This window comes from Erithacus rubecula (assembly GCF_903797595.1).
Source record: "Erithacus rubecula genome assembly, chromosome: 6".
Lineage (NCBI taxonomy): Eukaryota > Metazoa > Chordata > Aves > Passeriformes > Muscicapidae > Erithacus > Erithacus rubecula.
In genome coordinates, this window is record NC_136688.1 from 10,631,633 (window position 1) to 10,649,834 (window position 18,202).

General features: G+C 56.2%; 1 protein-coding gene and 3 pseudogenes across 4 annotated transcripts in view; 2 read left to right on the forward strand and 2 right to left on the reverse strand.

The window, feature by feature from the left end:
* Positions 1 to 1,450: 1,450 nt before the first annotated feature.
* LOC306803736 (mas-related G-protein coupled receptor member H pseudogene) lies at positions 1,451 to 2,845 on the forward strand (annotated as a pseudogene). The gene is made up of 2 exons (XR_013777948.1): positions 1,451 to 1,496; positions 1,754 to 2,845. The product of XR_013777948.1 is annotated as a mas-related G-protein coupled receptor member H pseudogene (transcript).
* Positions 2,846 to 4,020: 1,175 nt separating this feature from the next.
* LOC306803426 (mas-related G-protein coupled receptor member H-like) lies at positions 4,021 to 5,653 on the reverse strand. The gene has a single exon (XM_079308829.1). It carries the CDS (start codon positions 5,636 to 5,638, stop codon positions 4,706 to 4,708), a length of 933 nt encoding a protein of 310 aa, XP_079164955.1. The 5' UTR covers positions 5,639 to 5,653; the 3' UTR covers positions 4,021 to 4,705.
* Positions 5,654 to 10,658: 5,005 nt separating this feature from the next.
* LOC306803434 (mas-related G-protein coupled receptor member H pseudogene) lies at positions 10,659 to 11,712 on the forward strand (annotated as a pseudogene). Its single transcript has one exon. The product of its transcript is annotated as a mas-related G-protein coupled receptor member H pseudogene (transcript).
* Positions 11,713 to 13,106: 1,394 nt separating this feature from the next.
* The window catches only part of LOC306803424 (mas-related G-protein coupled receptor member H-like), a 100,177-nt pseudogene continuing 95,081 nt past the window's right edge, over positions 13,107 to 18,202 (reverse strand). The window contains exon 4 of the transcript XR_013777949.1: positions 13,107 to 14,632. The product of XR_013777949.1 is annotated as a mas-related G-protein coupled receptor member H-like (transcript). The remainder of the gene's footprint in view (positions 14,633 to 18,202) is intronic.

Consider the following 18,202-nt stretch of genomic DNA (forward strand, 5'->3'; position numbering starts at 1 on the left):
TCGGCGGAGGCAGCGATGGGGACAGGGGGCCGGGCAGCACCCGCCCGGTCCAGGGTGCGGCTGTCACCCCGCCCGCCGCCGGGCTGGGGCCGCGGCGGTGACAGCGGTCGCGACACACGTACAGGTGTCCCGGCTCACAGGTGACCTTCTCCCGGCAGGTCCTCGCGGCGCACAAGCGTCACACTGCCACCTGCATGTCCTGCCTGCCCGTGTGACGCTCCCTCGCAGTCCTGCCCGCTGCCTCTGGCGCGCTCTCATCCTCATCCCACTCCTGATCCCACTGCCCTTCGCAATCCCACTCGTGCACTCTCCGTGCAGATGGCCCTGCACAGCTCCGCCCCACACCCCTGGGATGGGACCCCCGTGGCCTCCCCGACGCCGCATTCCCGCCTCCGAGCCCGGGATTTATTGCCGCGAGCATCCGCGGGAGGCAAAGTCCAGGGGTGGAGGGAGGCACGGAGGGGGTGACTCACTGCCCTGGCCCCGCTGTCACTGCCACCTCTGCTGTCACACCCCTGCTGTGCCATGCTGAGCCCTGCCCTGCCAGGAGTCTCTGTCTCCAGCGTTCAGCTCAGCAGCACCTGGGTGAGGGGGTGGCCACCAGCCTCCTGCCTTTTCCTAGTGATTCCAGCACAGCTGGGACACGCTGTGACACCCTGCTTTGCTCGGGGACATGCCATCCTATCAGTGATGTCCCCCAGTGATGGCCCTGCTTAGATGTCCCCAAGATCCTCTCCAGTTCAGTCGGTGGCCTCTTCCATCATCCTGAAATTCTAGTGGGGGTGAATGGCTGCTTCTGGTGTAGGGTTGCAGGGAGGGATGTGGGGTCGTGTGTGCTGTCCCCTGCCATCTCCTCATCTGCCAGCAGCTTCTCCAGGTTCTCTCAGGGGGTATCAGCCAGTCCAGAAGGGCTCTGGAGCCTCCAGACCAGCTGGAGTGAATCCAAAGTGAAGGCTCAAATTCCCAATTCACACCCAGGCCTGATGCAGGATGAAGTTGGAGGAGAGGGATTCTCATGATGGGAGGCTGGGAGGGAAATGCACGCAGTAATGAACAATCTCAGTAGGATGCCAGCATCGGGGTAGAATGGGGAGAGGAGGCTTGAGCACCATCAAACAATTAGGAAGGTGGCAATTATCAGTCTAATGAGACATCAGGTTGAATCATAAAAGCATCAAGATTTTTTCACAGCGAGATGCAGCTGCTGCAGTGTTCATCCTCTGGGGTATTCGCTCGGACAAAACATTTCCTTTCCTGCAAGACCAACAGACTTTTGATGGGAGAAGAGGCAGCTTGTGTGCAACTGCCCAGTGCTCTGTGCCTGACCTGTGATTGTGCAGAAACGCCCCAAAAAGCAGCTTCATTTGGGGACAAATTGGCTGCTTGGAGCTTCTGAGGACGTGGAGACGCCGATGTTCCTCACAGGAGAAGATTGAGCACCGGAGGGAAGAAGCGCGCCCTGCTCGGACACACCAACAGGTTGGCCCCAAGGAAAGGTAGGGGATCGGGACCAGAGTCCAGCCCTGGGTACTGCTTGTGTCTCCCTGGATGTCCCCAAATCCCCTCTCACTGCTCCCCATGGCTGTCCTCAATTGGGATGACTGAATTGCTTCAACCCTCCCTTCACCTTACCTCACCCCAGATATCCTATGGCTCCCCTGTCCCCAGCCCTGTTGTGCCACTCTGACAGGATCACTCCCCAAGTCATGAGGTCCTCTGGGGTCCCAGTAATTCTCCTCTGCTCTGACCACAGCTGGGGACCACCCTCCACCATGGAGCTGAACCAGACCTCCCCACCTCCCTCATCTCCCGTGACGTACATTGAAGGAGATGATTCCTGTAGGATCAATGTCACCGATGTGGCCACAGATGGTGTCACACTGTTCATCTGCCTCTGTGGGCTGGTTGGGAATGGGACTGTCCTCTGGCTCCTGGGATTCCGCATCCGCAGGAACCCCATCACCGTCTACATCCTCAACCTGGCTGTTGCCGACTTCACCTTCCTCTTCTTCATGGTCCCCTCCTCTGTGCTGTACCTGCTGCATGATGTGCCCTGCCCCAGTGTCGTGTCCCTGCAGCACGTGAAGGCCCTTCTCTTGCTGTCCCTGTTCTCCTACAACGTGGGGCTGTACCTGCTGACAGCCATCAGCATTGAGAGGAGTAGCTCAATTCTCTTCCCACTCTGGTACCGCTGCCGCCGTCCCCAGCGCCTGTCCTGCGTGGTGTGTGCCCTGCTCTGGGCACTCTCCATCACTGTCATGGTGGTGGTGACCTCCCTGTGCCTGTCACTGGACCAGGAGCACTGCCAGGTGGCTCTCATCTCCATGTATGCCCTCAGCTTCATCATCTTTGCTCTACCCATGGTAATCTCCAATGTGATCCTCTTCATAAAGATCCTGTGTGGCTCCAAGAGACGCCAGCCTAAGAGGCTCTACATTGTTATCTTCCTCACTGTGCTCTTCTTCCTCATCTTTTTAGTGCCCCTCAGCATCTGGAATTTCTTTCAGAAGCTTGATGATATAATTATGTACTCCCAGGTGGTTTTCCTGCTTGCCTGCATCAACAGCAGCATCAACCCCTTCATCTACTTCTTGGTGGGGAGCGGCTGGAGGCACTGCTCTGTCAGATCCCTCCAGGTCGCCTTCCGGAGGGTCTTTGAGGAGACAGGGATCAGCACAGTCTCCAGCTGATAGGCTGTGGTCCCACTGGCCATGCTGGCCATGCTGGCTTCATGCTCAGCTGCTCAGCATTGCTCCCAGCCAGGCCTGCAGATCACCTTCCTGCAGCTACGAGTCAGGACGCATCCCATAGCTTTTCCTATCCCACTGATCCATGATGTTGTGTTCTTCCCTATCCCTATCCCTATCCCTATCCCTATCCCTATCCCTATCCCTATCCCTATCCCTATCCCTATCCCTATTCCTATCCCTATCCCTATTCCCATCCCTATCCCTATGTGTATTTCATCCTCATCCCACCCGCATTTTTATCCCAGTCCTATCCCCAAACCATCCTCATCTCTACTCCCCTTCCCTGTTGTCTGTACCCATCTCAACCCCATGCTGCTTCTCATCCCTATCTCTCCTCCAATCTCCATCCCATCCCATCCCATCCCATCCCATCCCATCCCATCCCATCCCATCCCATCCCATCCCATCCCATCCCATCCCATCCCATCCCATCCCATCCCATCCCATCCATCCCATCCCATCCCATCCCATCCCATCCCATCCCATCCCATCCCATCCCATCCCATCCCATCCCATCCCATCCCATCCCATCCCATCCCATCCCATCCCATCCCATCCCATCCCGTCCCGTCCCGTCCCGTCCCGTCCCGTCCCGCAGGTTTCGCAGCTGGCGTCCGCTCCGAGCGCGGCCGTCGGGCTCTGCTGCCCTCCGATGGGAATATTTGGGATTGCCGGCACTCAGTCCCTTCCCGATGCACTCTTAGGTGCCGGATCCCCCCCTGGCGCCGGCTTCGTCCCTGACCGCCCCGCCTCTGCCCCGCTGCACCCGGTATCCCCGGCAGTGTCCCGCTCCTGGCCATTCCAAGCTCCTCCGCCCCAATAAAAGCTGCTGGATGCATCCCGCTGTCGCCTCTTGTTCCTCTCCAAGGGAGGCTGGGGGCGGGACAGCACGGGTAAAGCTGCTCTGGAGGGGAATCTCCGAGAAACAGTCCACGAAAACCGCATGAGGCAGCCTGGGGTGAGCAGCCCATGGAGAGGGACTGGAGCCTCAGGCACGGGGCTGGGAGGGATGGGAAGGGCGGGAGGTGGGTGGGCTGAGAGGGGGAGTGGGAGGGGAGGTGGTGGGGCGGGTTTTGGACGTGGCAGGGCTTGTGGGCAGGTGATGGACATAGTGGGAAGGTGTGGGATGTGGTAGGGCTGGAGTAAAAGTGTGGGATGTGGTGGGGCTGGTGACCTCACGGAAGCCACAGACGGGCGAGTGATGTCCTGCAAAGTCCGTGGTGACACAGATGTCACCCTGCTCCTGGCAGGGGTGGCCGTGCAGAGGACCGCAGCCTCCTCCTCTCCTTGCTGCTGCACCATCCAAGCCCGCTGAGTGAACAGCTAAAGGTAGAGGAGAGTAAGAATTCCTGAAGGCAGAGAGTGTTTCTACGTGGCTCACAAAATTAATAATTAAAGGCCTTGGGGCGGATGTCTGCTGTGACACTCTGGGAGCAGCCAGGGGGGAATGCTGAGCCCCTCAGCCATCCTGTCCGTGCTGGCTGTGCCGGTGCCAGCCCAACTCTGGGCACTCGGCATCCTGGTTGCTCCAGGGAGCACAAGCCATGGATGTGTCCCCATTCTCCAGACACATTCCTGGCAGGCAGCAGGAGCCTGGGAAACCCGGGAAGTGCTGGCAGAGGGGGCAAAGGCAGCTCAGGGTTCACAATACCGTTTATTGATATCAGACCGCAGTGGGATGCAGGAGCCAGGTACCAGGGGGACTTCTGGGATCACAGCACTGTGAGGCATGATCCCTTTTGAGAAATAGTGTTCTAGGACCCATGAGAGAGGAATAAAGCCGTACTCCCTGCAGAGCATCCCTCCCACATGGCCCTTGGCCCTGCCCCTGCTCCCTTCTCCTGCAGGATTACAGCACCACAGGGAGGGTGATGGCATGGATATTGATTAATCAAATGACTCAAGGAAGCCATCAGAAAGTGTCCCGGGGTCCTTCAGCAGAGCAGTGGAAGGGATCAACAAGCTGGGACAGCTGTGTCCATGGCAGGATCAGTGCCATGGGCAATGCTTTCTTCTGTGTCCTGAAAGACCCTCTGGAGGGAGAGCCGGAGGGACACCACGGAGCAGCGCCTCCAGCAGCTCCCTGCCAGGAAGTAGATGAAGGGGTTGATGGTGCTGTGGATGCAGGTGAGCAGGAAAACAACCTGGGAGGACACAACCATGTAATCGAGCTGCTGCAGGAAGTTGGAGAGGCTGAGGGGGAGAGCAAAGAGGAGGAAGAAGAGCACAGTGAGGAAAATAACAATGTCGAGTCTCTTGGGTTGTCGCTCATGGGAGCTGCACTTGACCTTAACAAAGAGGATTGTGCTGGAAATGAGCATGGCTGGGGTAAAGAGGAAGAGGTTGAGGGTGTACATGGAGATGAGGGACACCTGGCAGTGCTCGTGCTCCAGTGACAGGCACAGGGAAGTAACTGTGACAATGACAGTGATGGAAAGTGCCCAGAGCAGGGCACACACCACCCAGGACAGGCGCCTGGGACGGTGGCAGCGATACCAGAGTGGGCAGAGGATGGATGTGCACCTGTCAATGCTGATGGCTGTCAGCAGGTACAGCCCCAGGTTGTAGGAGAACAGGGAGAGCAGGAGAAGGGATCTCAGGTACTTCAGGGGCACGACAGTGGAGCAGGACACATCCTCCAGCAGGTAGAGCAGGGAGGAGGGAACAGAAAAGTGGAGAAAAGTGAAGTTGGCGAAGGCCAGGTTGATGATGTATAAAGTTTTGGAATTCCTTTGGAGAAAGCAGAGGACAGCCCCATTCCCAACCAGGCCACAGATGCAGATGAGCAGTGTGACACCATCTATGGCCACATCGGTGACATTTATCTCACAGAGATCATCCCCTTCAGTGGGTGAGGCAGGAGATGGGGAAACGGTGGTCACTTCCATGGATGGACACAGGGCAGGCAGTGGGATGTGGCCTCTGGGTGTGGTCAGCGTGGATGGGAGTCGGTGACTGGAGAATCCAGGAAGGGGGATGACACAGCTCCTGAGCAGCTCCCTGCAGTGGGAAGGATTCCGTGGGAATGAGTGGGATGTGCAGGGGAGGAGGGCGGTGGAAATGGTGGGGTGGGAGAGGGAGGTGGCATGGTTGGGATGTTCAGCAGGGGATGTGGGAAGAAAGCACAGGGAGGGGGTATCTGGGGAGGTCATTGTGGTCACCAGGAGCGGGTGGCAGGAACAGAGCAGCTGCTGGAGGAGAGGAAGGTGGGGGAGGGAGGAAGGAAAACATCGCACTGACCTGTTCACTGTGGGGCAGAGCAGGCAAAGGGTGTCTGTGCAGATCAGCAATGCTTCCTGGTACCTCTTGCTCCTCTGGGATCAATATCCTAAAGTGGATCCTCCCAGGTCAGTAGCATGGAAAAGGAGAAAGTGCCCAGATCAGCAGGAGCTCCCCAGTTCTGTCCTACCAGCTGCTGTCCATGCCCTATCCTGGTGTTGCTCCCCAGGACTTGGTGCTGTTATGAGGCTGTCGGAAATTGCATCTTTGGCTACGTCAGAGCTCCACTTCTATGGAGTAATTTGTTATGATTTTATTTGTTTTTTTGTCCACTACGGAAGTGGTTTTGCCAGATGCTCCACATAGAAAATTTTGCAATTGGCTGCTCATTTCTTCTTGATGAGAAACACTCCACTTCCCTGCACAATGTCCCATTCTCCAACTGCCTTCGCTGTCCTGACAGATATTTACTATTCCTCGTTTCTCTTCCCTGAGGGTTCATTGTCTCTCCAGCAGCAGAGGGATTCTGGTGGCACTGGAATGCTGGCAGTGCTGGCAGTGCTGGCAGTGCTGGTAAAGCAGCTGGCTGTTTGTCAGAAGCGTTTCTGGGAAGAGCTCCGGGATCATTGCCAAAACCTCCCTTGGCCCAAGGAAGCTCAGCTGAGCTTCCTCGCTCTATCCCAATCCCATTGTCATCTCGGCTCCCCTTTCCTGCTGCTTGCCCCATCCCATCCTCATCCCTGCTCCCCCTGCCCGCTTCCCATCCTCACCGCATCCTCTCCCATCCCGCAGGTTTCCCGACCGGCAGCGGCTTCTCTGCTCCGAGCACTGTCTGCAGGGCTCTGCTGTCCTCCAGTGGGGAGATTTGGGATCGGCAGCATCCAGACCCTCTCCGACTTTACCTCTCCAGACCCGTACCACACCCAGACCCCTCCTCCCCCGGGGCAACCCTTCTCCCCCAGCATCCCGGCTCCCGCCCCGCTCCACCCGGGACTCCCGGCCGTGTCCCTGCCCCTCCTGGCCATGGTGTTCTGGCACCGGGGAGGGAGGAGGAAACCCTTCTCCCGTGTGCTCCACTCAGAGCCTTCCTCCCACATGCCCCTGCTCCCTTCTCCTGTGGGATTCCATCGTAGGAATGTTCCAAATGAGTGTTTGAGATCCTTGAAAATACCATCACCGAGGGAAATCAGTAAAAAATACATTTAATATCAGGCGACAGCAGAACGGAGTTCATTGGCCAGGTTCACTCCAGCCCTGACTGCACAGGCACACCAAGGGAAAAAATCTTTCCAGAAGTATTCCAGTAAATGCAACAGTGTATATGACACGTGTATGGACTCAGAGAAACAGTCACTGCAAGGCCCCTGTGAAAAATTCCCCTCAAAGGCTGTGAAATGCTCATTTTGGATGTGTTTGCAGCTCCTCACCAGGTGAATAGTTGAGCCTTGAGTAGTGGGGGAATTGTCCTGATGGTGGTGGTAATGAAGAGGCAGAGTCTTCACGATATGCCATGAAGCTGTTTATTGATCCACAAAGCGAAGTTTATATATGTTTTTATCTATTACTAAAAATAGCGCACCAATCATATTAGTGTTACTAAGTTATATAACTAAATATCATTGCTCAACCTATGCCTCGTTTAAGCTAACCAGGTACCGAGTATATATTACGAAAATCCCCATGAGATCTGCAGGTTAAGCACTTGGTACCAAGCATTTTCTTATCTCTTACATTCCTTCTTCAAAATCCTGCTTATTCTTTCCAAGGCCTGCGGCCTGCTCTGGCTAACCACTGTCCCAGGGTCCTTCAGCAGAGCAGGGGAGGGAATGAACAGCTCAGACCCCTGTGTCCATAGCAGCACCATTGCTGCGGGCAGGGTTTTCTTTCAGCTCCCCAAACACCCTGTGGAGGGCCTTCCTTAGGGACTGCATGGAGCAGTGGCTCCTGCAGCTCTCCATGGAGCAGTCTCTCCTCCAGCTCCCTGTCAGGAAGTAGATGAAGAGTTTGGTGCTGCTGTGGATGCAGATTAGCACTAAAACAACCTGGGAGGACACAAGGATGTAATCGAGCTGCTGCAGGAAATTGCAGAGGCTGAGGGGGAGAGCAAAGAGTAGTACAAAAAGCACAGTGAGTAGGATAAAGATGTTGAGTTGGGTTAACACTGGTAGGGGCTGCACTTGACCTTAACAAAGAGGATTGTGCTGGAAATGAGCATGGCTGTGGTAAAGAGGAAGAGGTTGAAGGTGTACATGGAGAGGAGGGACACCTGGCAGTGCTTGTGCTCCTGTGACAGACACAGGGAAGTAATTGTGACAATGATAGCAATGGAGGGAACCCCAGTGGGGACAGAACAGGGCACAGGCAGGGAAGCAGGGAGTAGGAAATACTGCTTCCTCCTTGGCGCAGTGGGATGGGAACCACCTTTGTCCCCCATCCCAGGACAGTACCGAGCGTCATGGATGTCCCACGGGGACTAGGGACAGGGGTCTCTGTGGCAGCCCCTCTCCCCTGCACTCCCTGAGTGCCCTCACTGAGGGACAAATCCTGCTCCCCACCCTGTGACCTACCAAGAGAGGCAGAGGTGTCACAGAGCCCCACCAGCCCCAGGCTGGGCCACCTCTTGCCCCCTGTCCCCATGTCCCCCTGCAAACGGCGCCGCTGCTGCCACCGTGTCCGTCCCATCGCCGCCCTTTGCCTGTCACCGCTCCCGCACGGTGACACAGCCACCCACCCGCCAGGGGACAGGAATGCCGGTACCTTGGGGAAGTCCCCCCTGGCAAAGGCCAGCAGCAGTGACGTCTTCCCGCAGCCGCCATCCCCCACGATGACAGCCTTGACCTCGGTTTCGGGGGCTCCTGGGCTCTGCCCCCGCGGCTCCTGCTGCATGGGGGTGTCCGCTGGGGCCACGGAGCCCGAGTGGCCTCGGCGGAGGCAGCGATGGGGACAGGGGGCCGGGCAGCACCCGCCCGGTCCAGGGTGCGGCTGTCACCCCGCCCGCCGCCGGGCTGGGGCCGCGGCGGTGACAGCGGTCGCGACACACGTACAGGTGTCCCGGCTCACAGGTGACCTTCTCCCGGCAGGTCCTCGCGGCGCACAAGCGTCACACTGCCACCTGCATGTCCTGCCTGCCCGTGTGACGCTCCCTCGCAGTCCTGCCCGCTGCCTCTGGCGCGCTCTCATCCTCATCCCACTCCTGATCCCACTGCCCTTCGCAATCCCACTCGTGCACTCTCCGTGCAGATGGCCCTGCACAGCTCCGCCCCACACCCCTGGGATGGGACCCCCGTGGCCTCCCCGACGCCGCATTCCCGCCTCCGAGCCCGGGATTTATTGCCGCGAGCATCCGCGGGAGGCAAAGTCCAGGGGTGGAGGGAGGCACGGAGGGGGTGACTCACTGCCCTGGCCCCGCTGTCACTGCCACCTCTGCTGTCACACCCCTGCTGTGCCATGCTGAGCCCTGCCCTGCCAGGAGTCTCTGTCTCCAGCGTTCAGCTCAGCAGCACCTGGGTGAGGGGGTGGCCACCAGCCTCCTGCCTTTTCCTAGAGATTCCAGCACAGCTGGGACACGCTGTGACACCCTGCTTTGCTCGGGGACATGCCATCCTATCAGTGATGTCCCCCAGTGATGGCCCTGCTTAGATGTCCCCAAGATCCTCTCCAGTTCAGTCGGTGGCCTCTTCCATCATCCTGAAATTCTAGTGGGGGTGAATGGCTGCTTCTGGTGTAGGGTTGCAGGGAGGGATGTGGGGTCGTGTGTGCTGTCCCCTGCCATCTCCTCATCTGCCAGCATCTTCTCCAGGTTCTCTCAGGGGGTATCAGCCAGTCCAGAAGGGCTCTGGAGCCTCCAGACCAGCTGGAGTGAATCCAAAGTGAAGGCTCAAATTCCCAATTCACACCCAGGCCTGATGCAGGATGAAGTTGGAGGAGAGGGATTCTCATGATGGGAGGCTGGGAGGGAAATGCACGCAGTAATGAACAATCTCAGTAGGATGCCAGCATCGGGGTAGAATGGGGAGAGGAGGCTTGAGCACCATCAAACAATTAGGAAGGTGGCAATTATCAGTCTAATGAGATATCAGGTTGAATCGTAAAAGCATCAAAATTCTTTCACAGCGAGATGCAGCTGCTGCAGTGTTCATCCTCTGGGGTATTCGCTCGGACAAAACATTTCCTTTCCCGCAAGACCAACAGACTTTTGACGGGAGAAGAGGCAGCTTGTGTGCAACTGCCCAGTGCTCTGTGCCTGACCTGTGATTGTGCAGAAACGCCCCAAAAAGCAGCTTCATTTGGGGACAAATTGGCTGCTTGGAGCTTCTGAGGACGTGGAGACGCTGATGTTCCTCACAGGAGAAGATTGAGCACCGGAGGGAAGAAGCGCGCCCTGCTCGGACACACCAACAGGTTGGCCCCAAGGAAAGGTAGGGGATCGGGACCAGAGTCCAGCCCTGGGTACTGCTTGTGTCTCCCTGGATGTCCCCAAATCCCCTCTCACTGCTCCCCATGGCTGTCCTCAATTGGGATGACTGAATTGATCCAACCCTCCCTTTGCCTCATCCCAGATATCCTATGGCCCCCCTGTCCCCAGCCCTGTTGTGCCACCCTGACAGGACCCCTCCCCAAGTTATGGGGTCCTCTGGGGTCCCAGTAATTCTCCTCTGCTCTGACCACAGCTGGGGACCACCCTCCACCATGGAGCTGAACCAGACCTCCCCACCTCCCTCATCTCCCGTGACGTACATTGAAGGAGATGATTCCTGTAGGATCAATGTCACCGATGTGGCCACAGATGGTGTCACACTGTTCATCTGCCTCTGTGGGCTGGTTGGGAATGGGACTGTCCTCTGGCTCCTGGGATTCCGCATCCGCAGGAACCCCATCACCGTCTACATCCTCAACCTGGCTGTTGCCGACTTCACCTTGCTCATATTCATGGTCGCCTCCTCCGTGCTGTACCTGCTGGATGATGTATCCTGCTCCACTGTCGCGTCCCTGAAGTACCTGAGGCCCCTTCTCCTTCTCTCCCTCTTCTCCTACAACATGGGGATGTACCTGCTGACAGCCATCAGCATTGAGAGGTGTAGCTCAATTCTCTTCCCACTCTGGTACCGCTGCCGCCGTCCCCAGTGCCTGTCCTGGGTGGTGTGTGCCCTGCTCTGGGCACTCTCCATCACTGTCATGGTGGTGGTGACCTCCATGTGCCTGTCACTGGACCAGGAGCACTGCCAGGTGGCTCTCATCTCCATGTATGCCCTCAACTTTATCATCTTTGCTCCACCCATGGTAATCTCCAATGTGATCCTTCTAATCAAGGTCCTGTGTGGCTCCAAGAGACGCCAGCCTAAGAGGCTCTACATCGTTATCTTCCTCACTGTGCTCTTCTTCCTCATCTTTGGAGTGCCCCTCAGCCTCTGCAATTTCCTGCAGCAGCTCGATTACATAATTGTGTACCCCCAGGTGGTTTTCCTGCTTGCCTGCATCAACAGCAGCATCAACCCCTTCATCTACTTCTTGGTGGGGAGCGGCTGGAGGCACTGCTCTGTCAGATCCCTCCAGGTCGCCTTCCGGAGGGTCTTTGAGGAGACAGGGATCAGCACAGTCTCCAGCTGATAGGCTGTGGTCCCACTGGCCATGCTGGCCATGCTGGCTTCATGCTCAGCTGCTCAGCATTGCTCCCAGCCAGGCCTGCAGATCACCTTCCTGTAGCTACGAGTCAGGACGCATCCCATAGCTTTTCCTATCCCACTGATCCATGATGTTGTGTTCTTCCCTATCCCTATCCCTATCCCTATCCCTATCCCTATCCCTATCCCTATCCCTATCCCTATCCCTATCCCTATCCCTATCCCTATCCCTATCCCTATCCCTATCCCTTTGAGTACCCCTATTCCCATCCCTATCCCTATCTGTATTTCATCCTCATCTCACCCACATTTTTATCTCAGTCCTATCCCCAAACCATCCTCATCTCTACTCCCCTTCCCTATCTCTCCTCCAATCTCCATCCCATCCCATCCCATCCCATCCCATCCCATCCCATCCCATCCCATCCCATCCCATCCCATCCCATCCCATCCCATCCCATCCCATCCCATCCCATCCCATCCCATCCCATCCCATCCCATCCCATCCCATCCCATCCCATCCCATCCCATCCCATCCCATCCCATCCCATCCCATCCCATCCCATCCCATCCCATCCCATCCCATCCCATCCCATCCCATCCCATCCCATCCCATCCCGTCCCGTCCCGTCCCGTCCCGCAGGTTTCGCAGCTGGCGTCCGCTCCGAGCGCGGCCGTCGGGCTCTGCTGCCCTCCGATGGGAATATTTGGGATTGCCGGCACTCAGTCCCTTCCCGATGCACTCTTAGGTGCCGGATCCCCCCCTGGCGCCGGCTTCGTCCCTGACCGCCCCGCCTCTGCCCCGCTGCACCCGGTATCCCCGGCAGTGTCCCGCTCCTGGCCATTCCAAGCTCCTCCGCCCCAATAAAAGCTGCTGGATGCATCCCGCTGTCGCCTCTTGTTCCTCTCCAAGGGAGGCTGGGGGCGGGACAGCACGGGTAAAGCTGCTCTGGAGGGGAATCTCCGAGAAACAGTCCACGAAAACCGCATGAGGCAGCCCGGGGTGAGCAGCCCATGGAGAGGGACTGGAGCCTCAGGCACGGGGCTGGGAGGGATGGGAAGGGCGGGAGGTGGGTGGGCTGAGAGGGGGAGTGGGAGGGGAGGTGGTGGGGTGGGTTTTGGACGTGGCAGGGCTTGTGGGCAGGTGATGGACATAGTGGGAAGGTGTGGGATGTGGTGGGGCTGGAGAAAAGGTGTGGGATGTGGTGGGGCTGATGACCTCAGGGAAGCCACAGACGGGCGAGTGATGTCCTGCAAAGTCCGTGGTGACACAGATGTCACCCTGCTCCTGGCAGGGGTGGCCGTGCAGAGGACCGCAGCCTCCTCCTCTCCTTGCTGCTGCACCATCCAAGCCCGCTGAGTGAACAGCTAAAGGTAGAGGAGAGTAAGAATTCCTGAAGGCAGAGAGTGTTTGCACGTGGCTCACAAAATTAATAATTAAAGGCCTTGGGGCGGATGTCTGCTGTGACACTCTGGGAGCAGCCAGGGGGAATGCTGAGCCCCTCAGCCATCCTGTCCGTGCTGGCTGTGCCGGTGCCAGCCCAACTCTGGGCACTCGGCATCCTGGTTGCTCCAGGGAGCACAAGCCATGGATGTGTCCCCATTCTCCAGACACATTCCTGGCAGGCAGCAGGAGCCTGGGAAACCCGGGAAGTGCTGGCAGAGGGGGCAAAGGCAGCTCAGGGTTCACAATACTGTTTATTGATATCAGACCGCAGTGGGATGCAGGAGCCAGGTACCAGGGGGACTTCTGGGATCACAGCACTGTGAGGCATGATCCCTTTTGAGAAATAGTGTTCTAGGACCCATGAGAGAGGAATAAAGCCGTACTCCCTGCAGAGCATCCCTCCCACATGGCCCTTGGCCCTGCCCCTGCTCCCTTCTCCTGCAGGATTACAGCACCACAGGGAGGGTGATGGCATGGATATTGATTAATCAAATGACTCAAGGAAGCCATCAGAAAGTGTCCCGGGGTCCTTCAGCAGAGCAGTGGAAGGGATCAGCAAGCTGGGACAGCTGTGTCCATGGCAGGATCAGTGCCATGGGCAATGCTTTCTTCTGTGTCCTGAAAGACCCTCTGGAGGGAGAGCCGGAGGGACACCACGGAGCAGCGCCTCCAGCAGCTCCCTGCCAGGAAGTAGATGAAGGGGTTGATGGTGCTGTGGATGCAGGTGAGCAGGGAAAACAACCTGGGAGGACACAACCATGTAATCGAGCTGCTGCAGGAAGTTGGAGAGGCTGAGGGGAGAGCAAAGAGGAGGAAGAAGAGCACAGTGAGGAAAATAACAATGTCGAGTCTCTTGGGTTGTCGCTCATGGGAGCTGCACTTGACCTTAACAAAGAGGATTGTGCTGGAAATGAGCATGGCTGGGGTAAAGAGGAAGAGGTTGAGGGTGTACATGGAGATGAGGGACACCTGGCAGTGCTCGTGCTCCAGTGACAGGCACAGGGAAGTAACTGTGACAATGACAGTGATGGAGAGTGCCCAGAGCAGGGCACACACCACCCAGGACAGGCGCCTGGGATGGTGGCAGCGATACCAGAGTGGGCAGAGGATGGATGTGCACCTGTCAATGCTGATGGCTGTCAGCAGGTACAGCCCCAGGTTGTAGGAGAACAGGGAGAGCAGGAGAAGGGATCTCAGGTACTTCAGGGGCACGACAGTGGAGCAGGACACATCCTCCAGCAGGTAGAGCAGGGAGGAGGGAACAGAAAAGTGGAGAAAAGTGAAGTTGGCGAAGGCCAGGTTGATGATGTATAAAGTTTTGGAATTCCTTTGGAGAAAGCAGAGGACAGCCCCATTCCCAACCAGGCCACAGATGCAGATGAGCAGTGTGACACCATCTATGGCCACATCGGTGACATTTATCTCACAGAGATCATCCCCTTCAGTGGGTGAGGCAGGAGATGGGGACACGGTGGTCACCTCCATGGATGGACACAGGGCAGGCAGTGGGATGTGGCCTCTGGGTGTGGTCAGCGTGGATGGGAGTCGGTGACTGGAGGATCCAGGAAGGGATGACACAGCTCCTGAGCAGCTCCCTGCAGTGGGAAGGATTCCGTGGGAATGAGTGGGATGTGCAGGGGAGGAGGGCGGTGGAAATGGTGGGGTGGGAGAGGGAGGTGGCATGGTTGGGATGTTCAGCAGGGGATGTGGGAGGAAAGCACAGGGAGGGGGTATCTGGGGAGGTCATTGTGGTCACCAGGAGCGGGTGGCAGGAACAGAGCAGCTGCTGGAGGAGAGGAAGGTGGGGGAGGGAGGAAGGAAAACATTGCACTGACCTGTTCACTGTGGGGCAGAGCAGGCAAAGGGTGTCTGTGCAGATCAGCAATGCTTCCTGGTACCTCTTGCTCCTCTGGGATCAATATCCTAAAGTGGATCCTCCCAGGTCAGTAGCATGGAAAAGGAGAAAGTGCCCAGATCAGCAGGAGCTCCCCAGTTCTGTCCTACCAGCTGCTGTCCATGCCCTATCCTGGTGTTGCTCCCCAGGACTTGGTGCTGTTATGGGGCTGTCGGAAATTACATCTTTGGCTACGTCAGAGCTCCACTTCTATGGAGTAATTTGTTATGATTTTATTTGTTTTTTTGTCCACTACGGAAGTGGTTTTGCCAGATGCTCCACATAGAAAATTTTGCAATTGGCTGCTCATTTCTTCTTGATGAGAAACACTCCACTTCCCTGCACAATGTCCCATTCTCCAACTGCCTTCGCTGTCCTGACAGATATTTACTATTCCTCGTTTCTCTTCCCTGAGGGTTCATTGTCTCTCCAGCAGCAGAGGGATTCTGGTGGCACTGGAATGCTGGCAGTGCTGGCAGTGCTGGTAAAGCAGCTGGCTGTTTGTCAGAAGCGTTTCTGGGAAGAGCTCCGGGATCATTGCCAAAACCTCCCTTGGCCCAAGGAAGCTCAGCTGAGCTTCCTCGCTCTATCCCAATCCCATTGTCATCTCGGCTCCCCTTTCCTGCTGCTTGCCCCATCCCATCCTCATCCCTGCTCCCCCTGCCCGCTTCCCATCCTCACCGCATCCTCTCCCATCCCGCAGGTTTCCCGACCGGCAGCGGCTTCTCTGCTCCGAGCACCGTCTGCCCGGCTCTTCCAGTGGGGAGATTTGGGATCGGCAGCATCCAGACCCTCTCCGACTTTCTCTTTACCTCTCCAGACCCGTACCACACCCAGACCCCTCCTCCCCCGGGGCAACCCTTCTCCCCCAGCATCCCGGCTCCCGCCCCGCTCCACCCGGGACTCCCGGCCGTGTCCCTGCCCCTCCTGGCCATGGTGTTCTGGCACCGGGGAGGGAGGAGGAAACCCTTCTCCCGTGTGCTCCACTCAGAGCCTTCCTCCCACATGCCCCTGCTCCCTTCTCCTGTGGGATTCCATCGTGGGAATGTTCCAAATGAGTGTTTGAGATCCTTGAAAATATCACCGCCAAGGGGATCAGTAAAAAATCAGTTTTAATATCAAGCATCAGCAGAACGGAGTTCATTGGCCAGGTTCACTCCAGCCCTGACTGCACCGGCACACAAAGGGAAAAAGACTTTGTAAAGAAAATCCAGTCAATGAAACAGGGAATATGACACGTGTGTGGACTCAGGCAGTCACTGCAAGATGACTGAGGAGGAAAAATTCCCCTGAAAGGCAGTGAAATTCTTATTCTGGATGTGATTGCAGCGCCTCACCAGATGAAGTGTTGAGCCTCAAGGAGTTTTCTTTCAGCTCCCCAAACACCCTGTAGAGGGCCTTCCTTCGGGACTGCATGGAGTAGTCTCCCTGCCAGGAAATAGATGAAGGGTTTGGTGCTGCTGTGGTGCAGATGAGCAGCAAAACAACCTGGGAGGACAGCTGCTGCAGGGAATTGCAGAGGCTGAGGAGGACAAAGAGCACAGTGAGGAGGGTAAAGATGTCGAGTATCTTGGGTTGCTGCTGCTGGGGGCACTTGATCTTAATGAATAAGATTGTGCTGGAAGTGAGCATGGCTAGGGAAAAGCGGAAGAGCTTGGGGGTGTACATGGAAAGGAGGGACATCTGGCAGTACATGTGTCCCTGACAGAGGCACAGAGAAGAAACTGTGACAATGAAACCGATGGACAGGGCCCGGAAGAGGATGTTTACCACCTCCAAAAGTTGCTGGGGACAGTGCCTGTTGTACCAGTGCGGGCAGAGGATGGACATGCACCTGTCGATGCTGACTGCTGTCAGCAGATAGAGGCCCAGGTTGAAGGGGAGCAGAGACAGCAAGAAAATTGTCCTCAGGTAAATCAGGGGCACGATGATCTAACGGGACATGTTCTTCAGGAGGTAGAGCAGAGTGGAGGGGACCATGAGGAGGAGGACGAGGAAGTCAGCGAAGGCCAGGCCAAAGATGTAGAGTGTGATGGAGTTCCTGTGCTGGAGCCAGAGGACAACCCCATTCCCAGACAGCCCACAGATGCAGATGAGCAGCAAGACACCATCTAGGGCCACACTGGTGACATCTATCTCACACAAATTGTCTCTAGTGGATGATGTGGGTGGTGGGGATGCAGTGGTCACCTCCATGGATGGACTCTGGGTAGGCAATGGGATGTGGCCCCTGGCTGTGGTCAGAGTAGATGGAAGTCAGTGCTTGGAGAATACAGGGATGGACCATGCAACTCCTCTGCAGCTCCCTGCAGTGGGAAGGATTCAGTGGAGCAAAATGAGATGTGCAGGGGAGGAGGGTGGTGGAAGTTGTGGGTTGAGACAGGGAGGTGGGAGGGTTCAGCTGGTTGGTAAGACATTGATAAAGAATGTACAGAATAAACAATTTCTACTCTTCTGAAGTTACTCAAAGACCAAGTGGCCAAAAAGATAAAAGGACCTAAAGACAGGCACACAGGATGATAAATGTGGCTGAAGCCAGTGCAGAAACACATGAGGAGACTTGCAGTGGTTTTGGGGAAAGTTCTGTAACAAGAAGCAAGAGCACATGGCTAAAGGAAAATTTCAAGGCAGCATCGCATTTAATTTGCAGCAGTCAGTGAATACAACCACCAGAGACCCCTCTGGATGATCCTCCAGGATCATCAAAGTACTTCCAGAAGGAGGCTGATATGTGAAAATTAATTCTAGGAAAATGATGTTTATGTGTTAATGTGTTTATGTTCTAGATAAGAAAAACTTTTTAATATCTATGTGTAGATATAATGGATAAAACCCCTGTTGTAAAGTCTCACCACACACAACAAGAAGAGATCCTTCTGTGTCTGTCGTGTATGTAAAGAGGTCCTCATGCCTCCCCTTGTGTTAGAACGTTTATTGTGGCGGATTTTGGTATGACTCCCCAATCCCCATCTGCACTCACCATGGCATCCCATCCCATTGCATCCCATGCCATCACATGCCATGCCATGCTGTAATGGTTTAGAAAGCAAAACCAATTATACACTCCAAGTCAGAAATACAATTTAATAGGAAAAAAGAGAAAAATAAAATACATCCAATAGTGAAAAAGAAAAACCACTGACAGAGTCAGAATACTCTGTTAGTTTGGGTGGTGGCAGCAGTCTTGATGAAGTGGTCTTGTTGAAGTAGTGATCTTTTAGACAGGTCTGGTAACTCTTGTCCTCTGGAAACCAGTGGGTAAGGGCTGCCT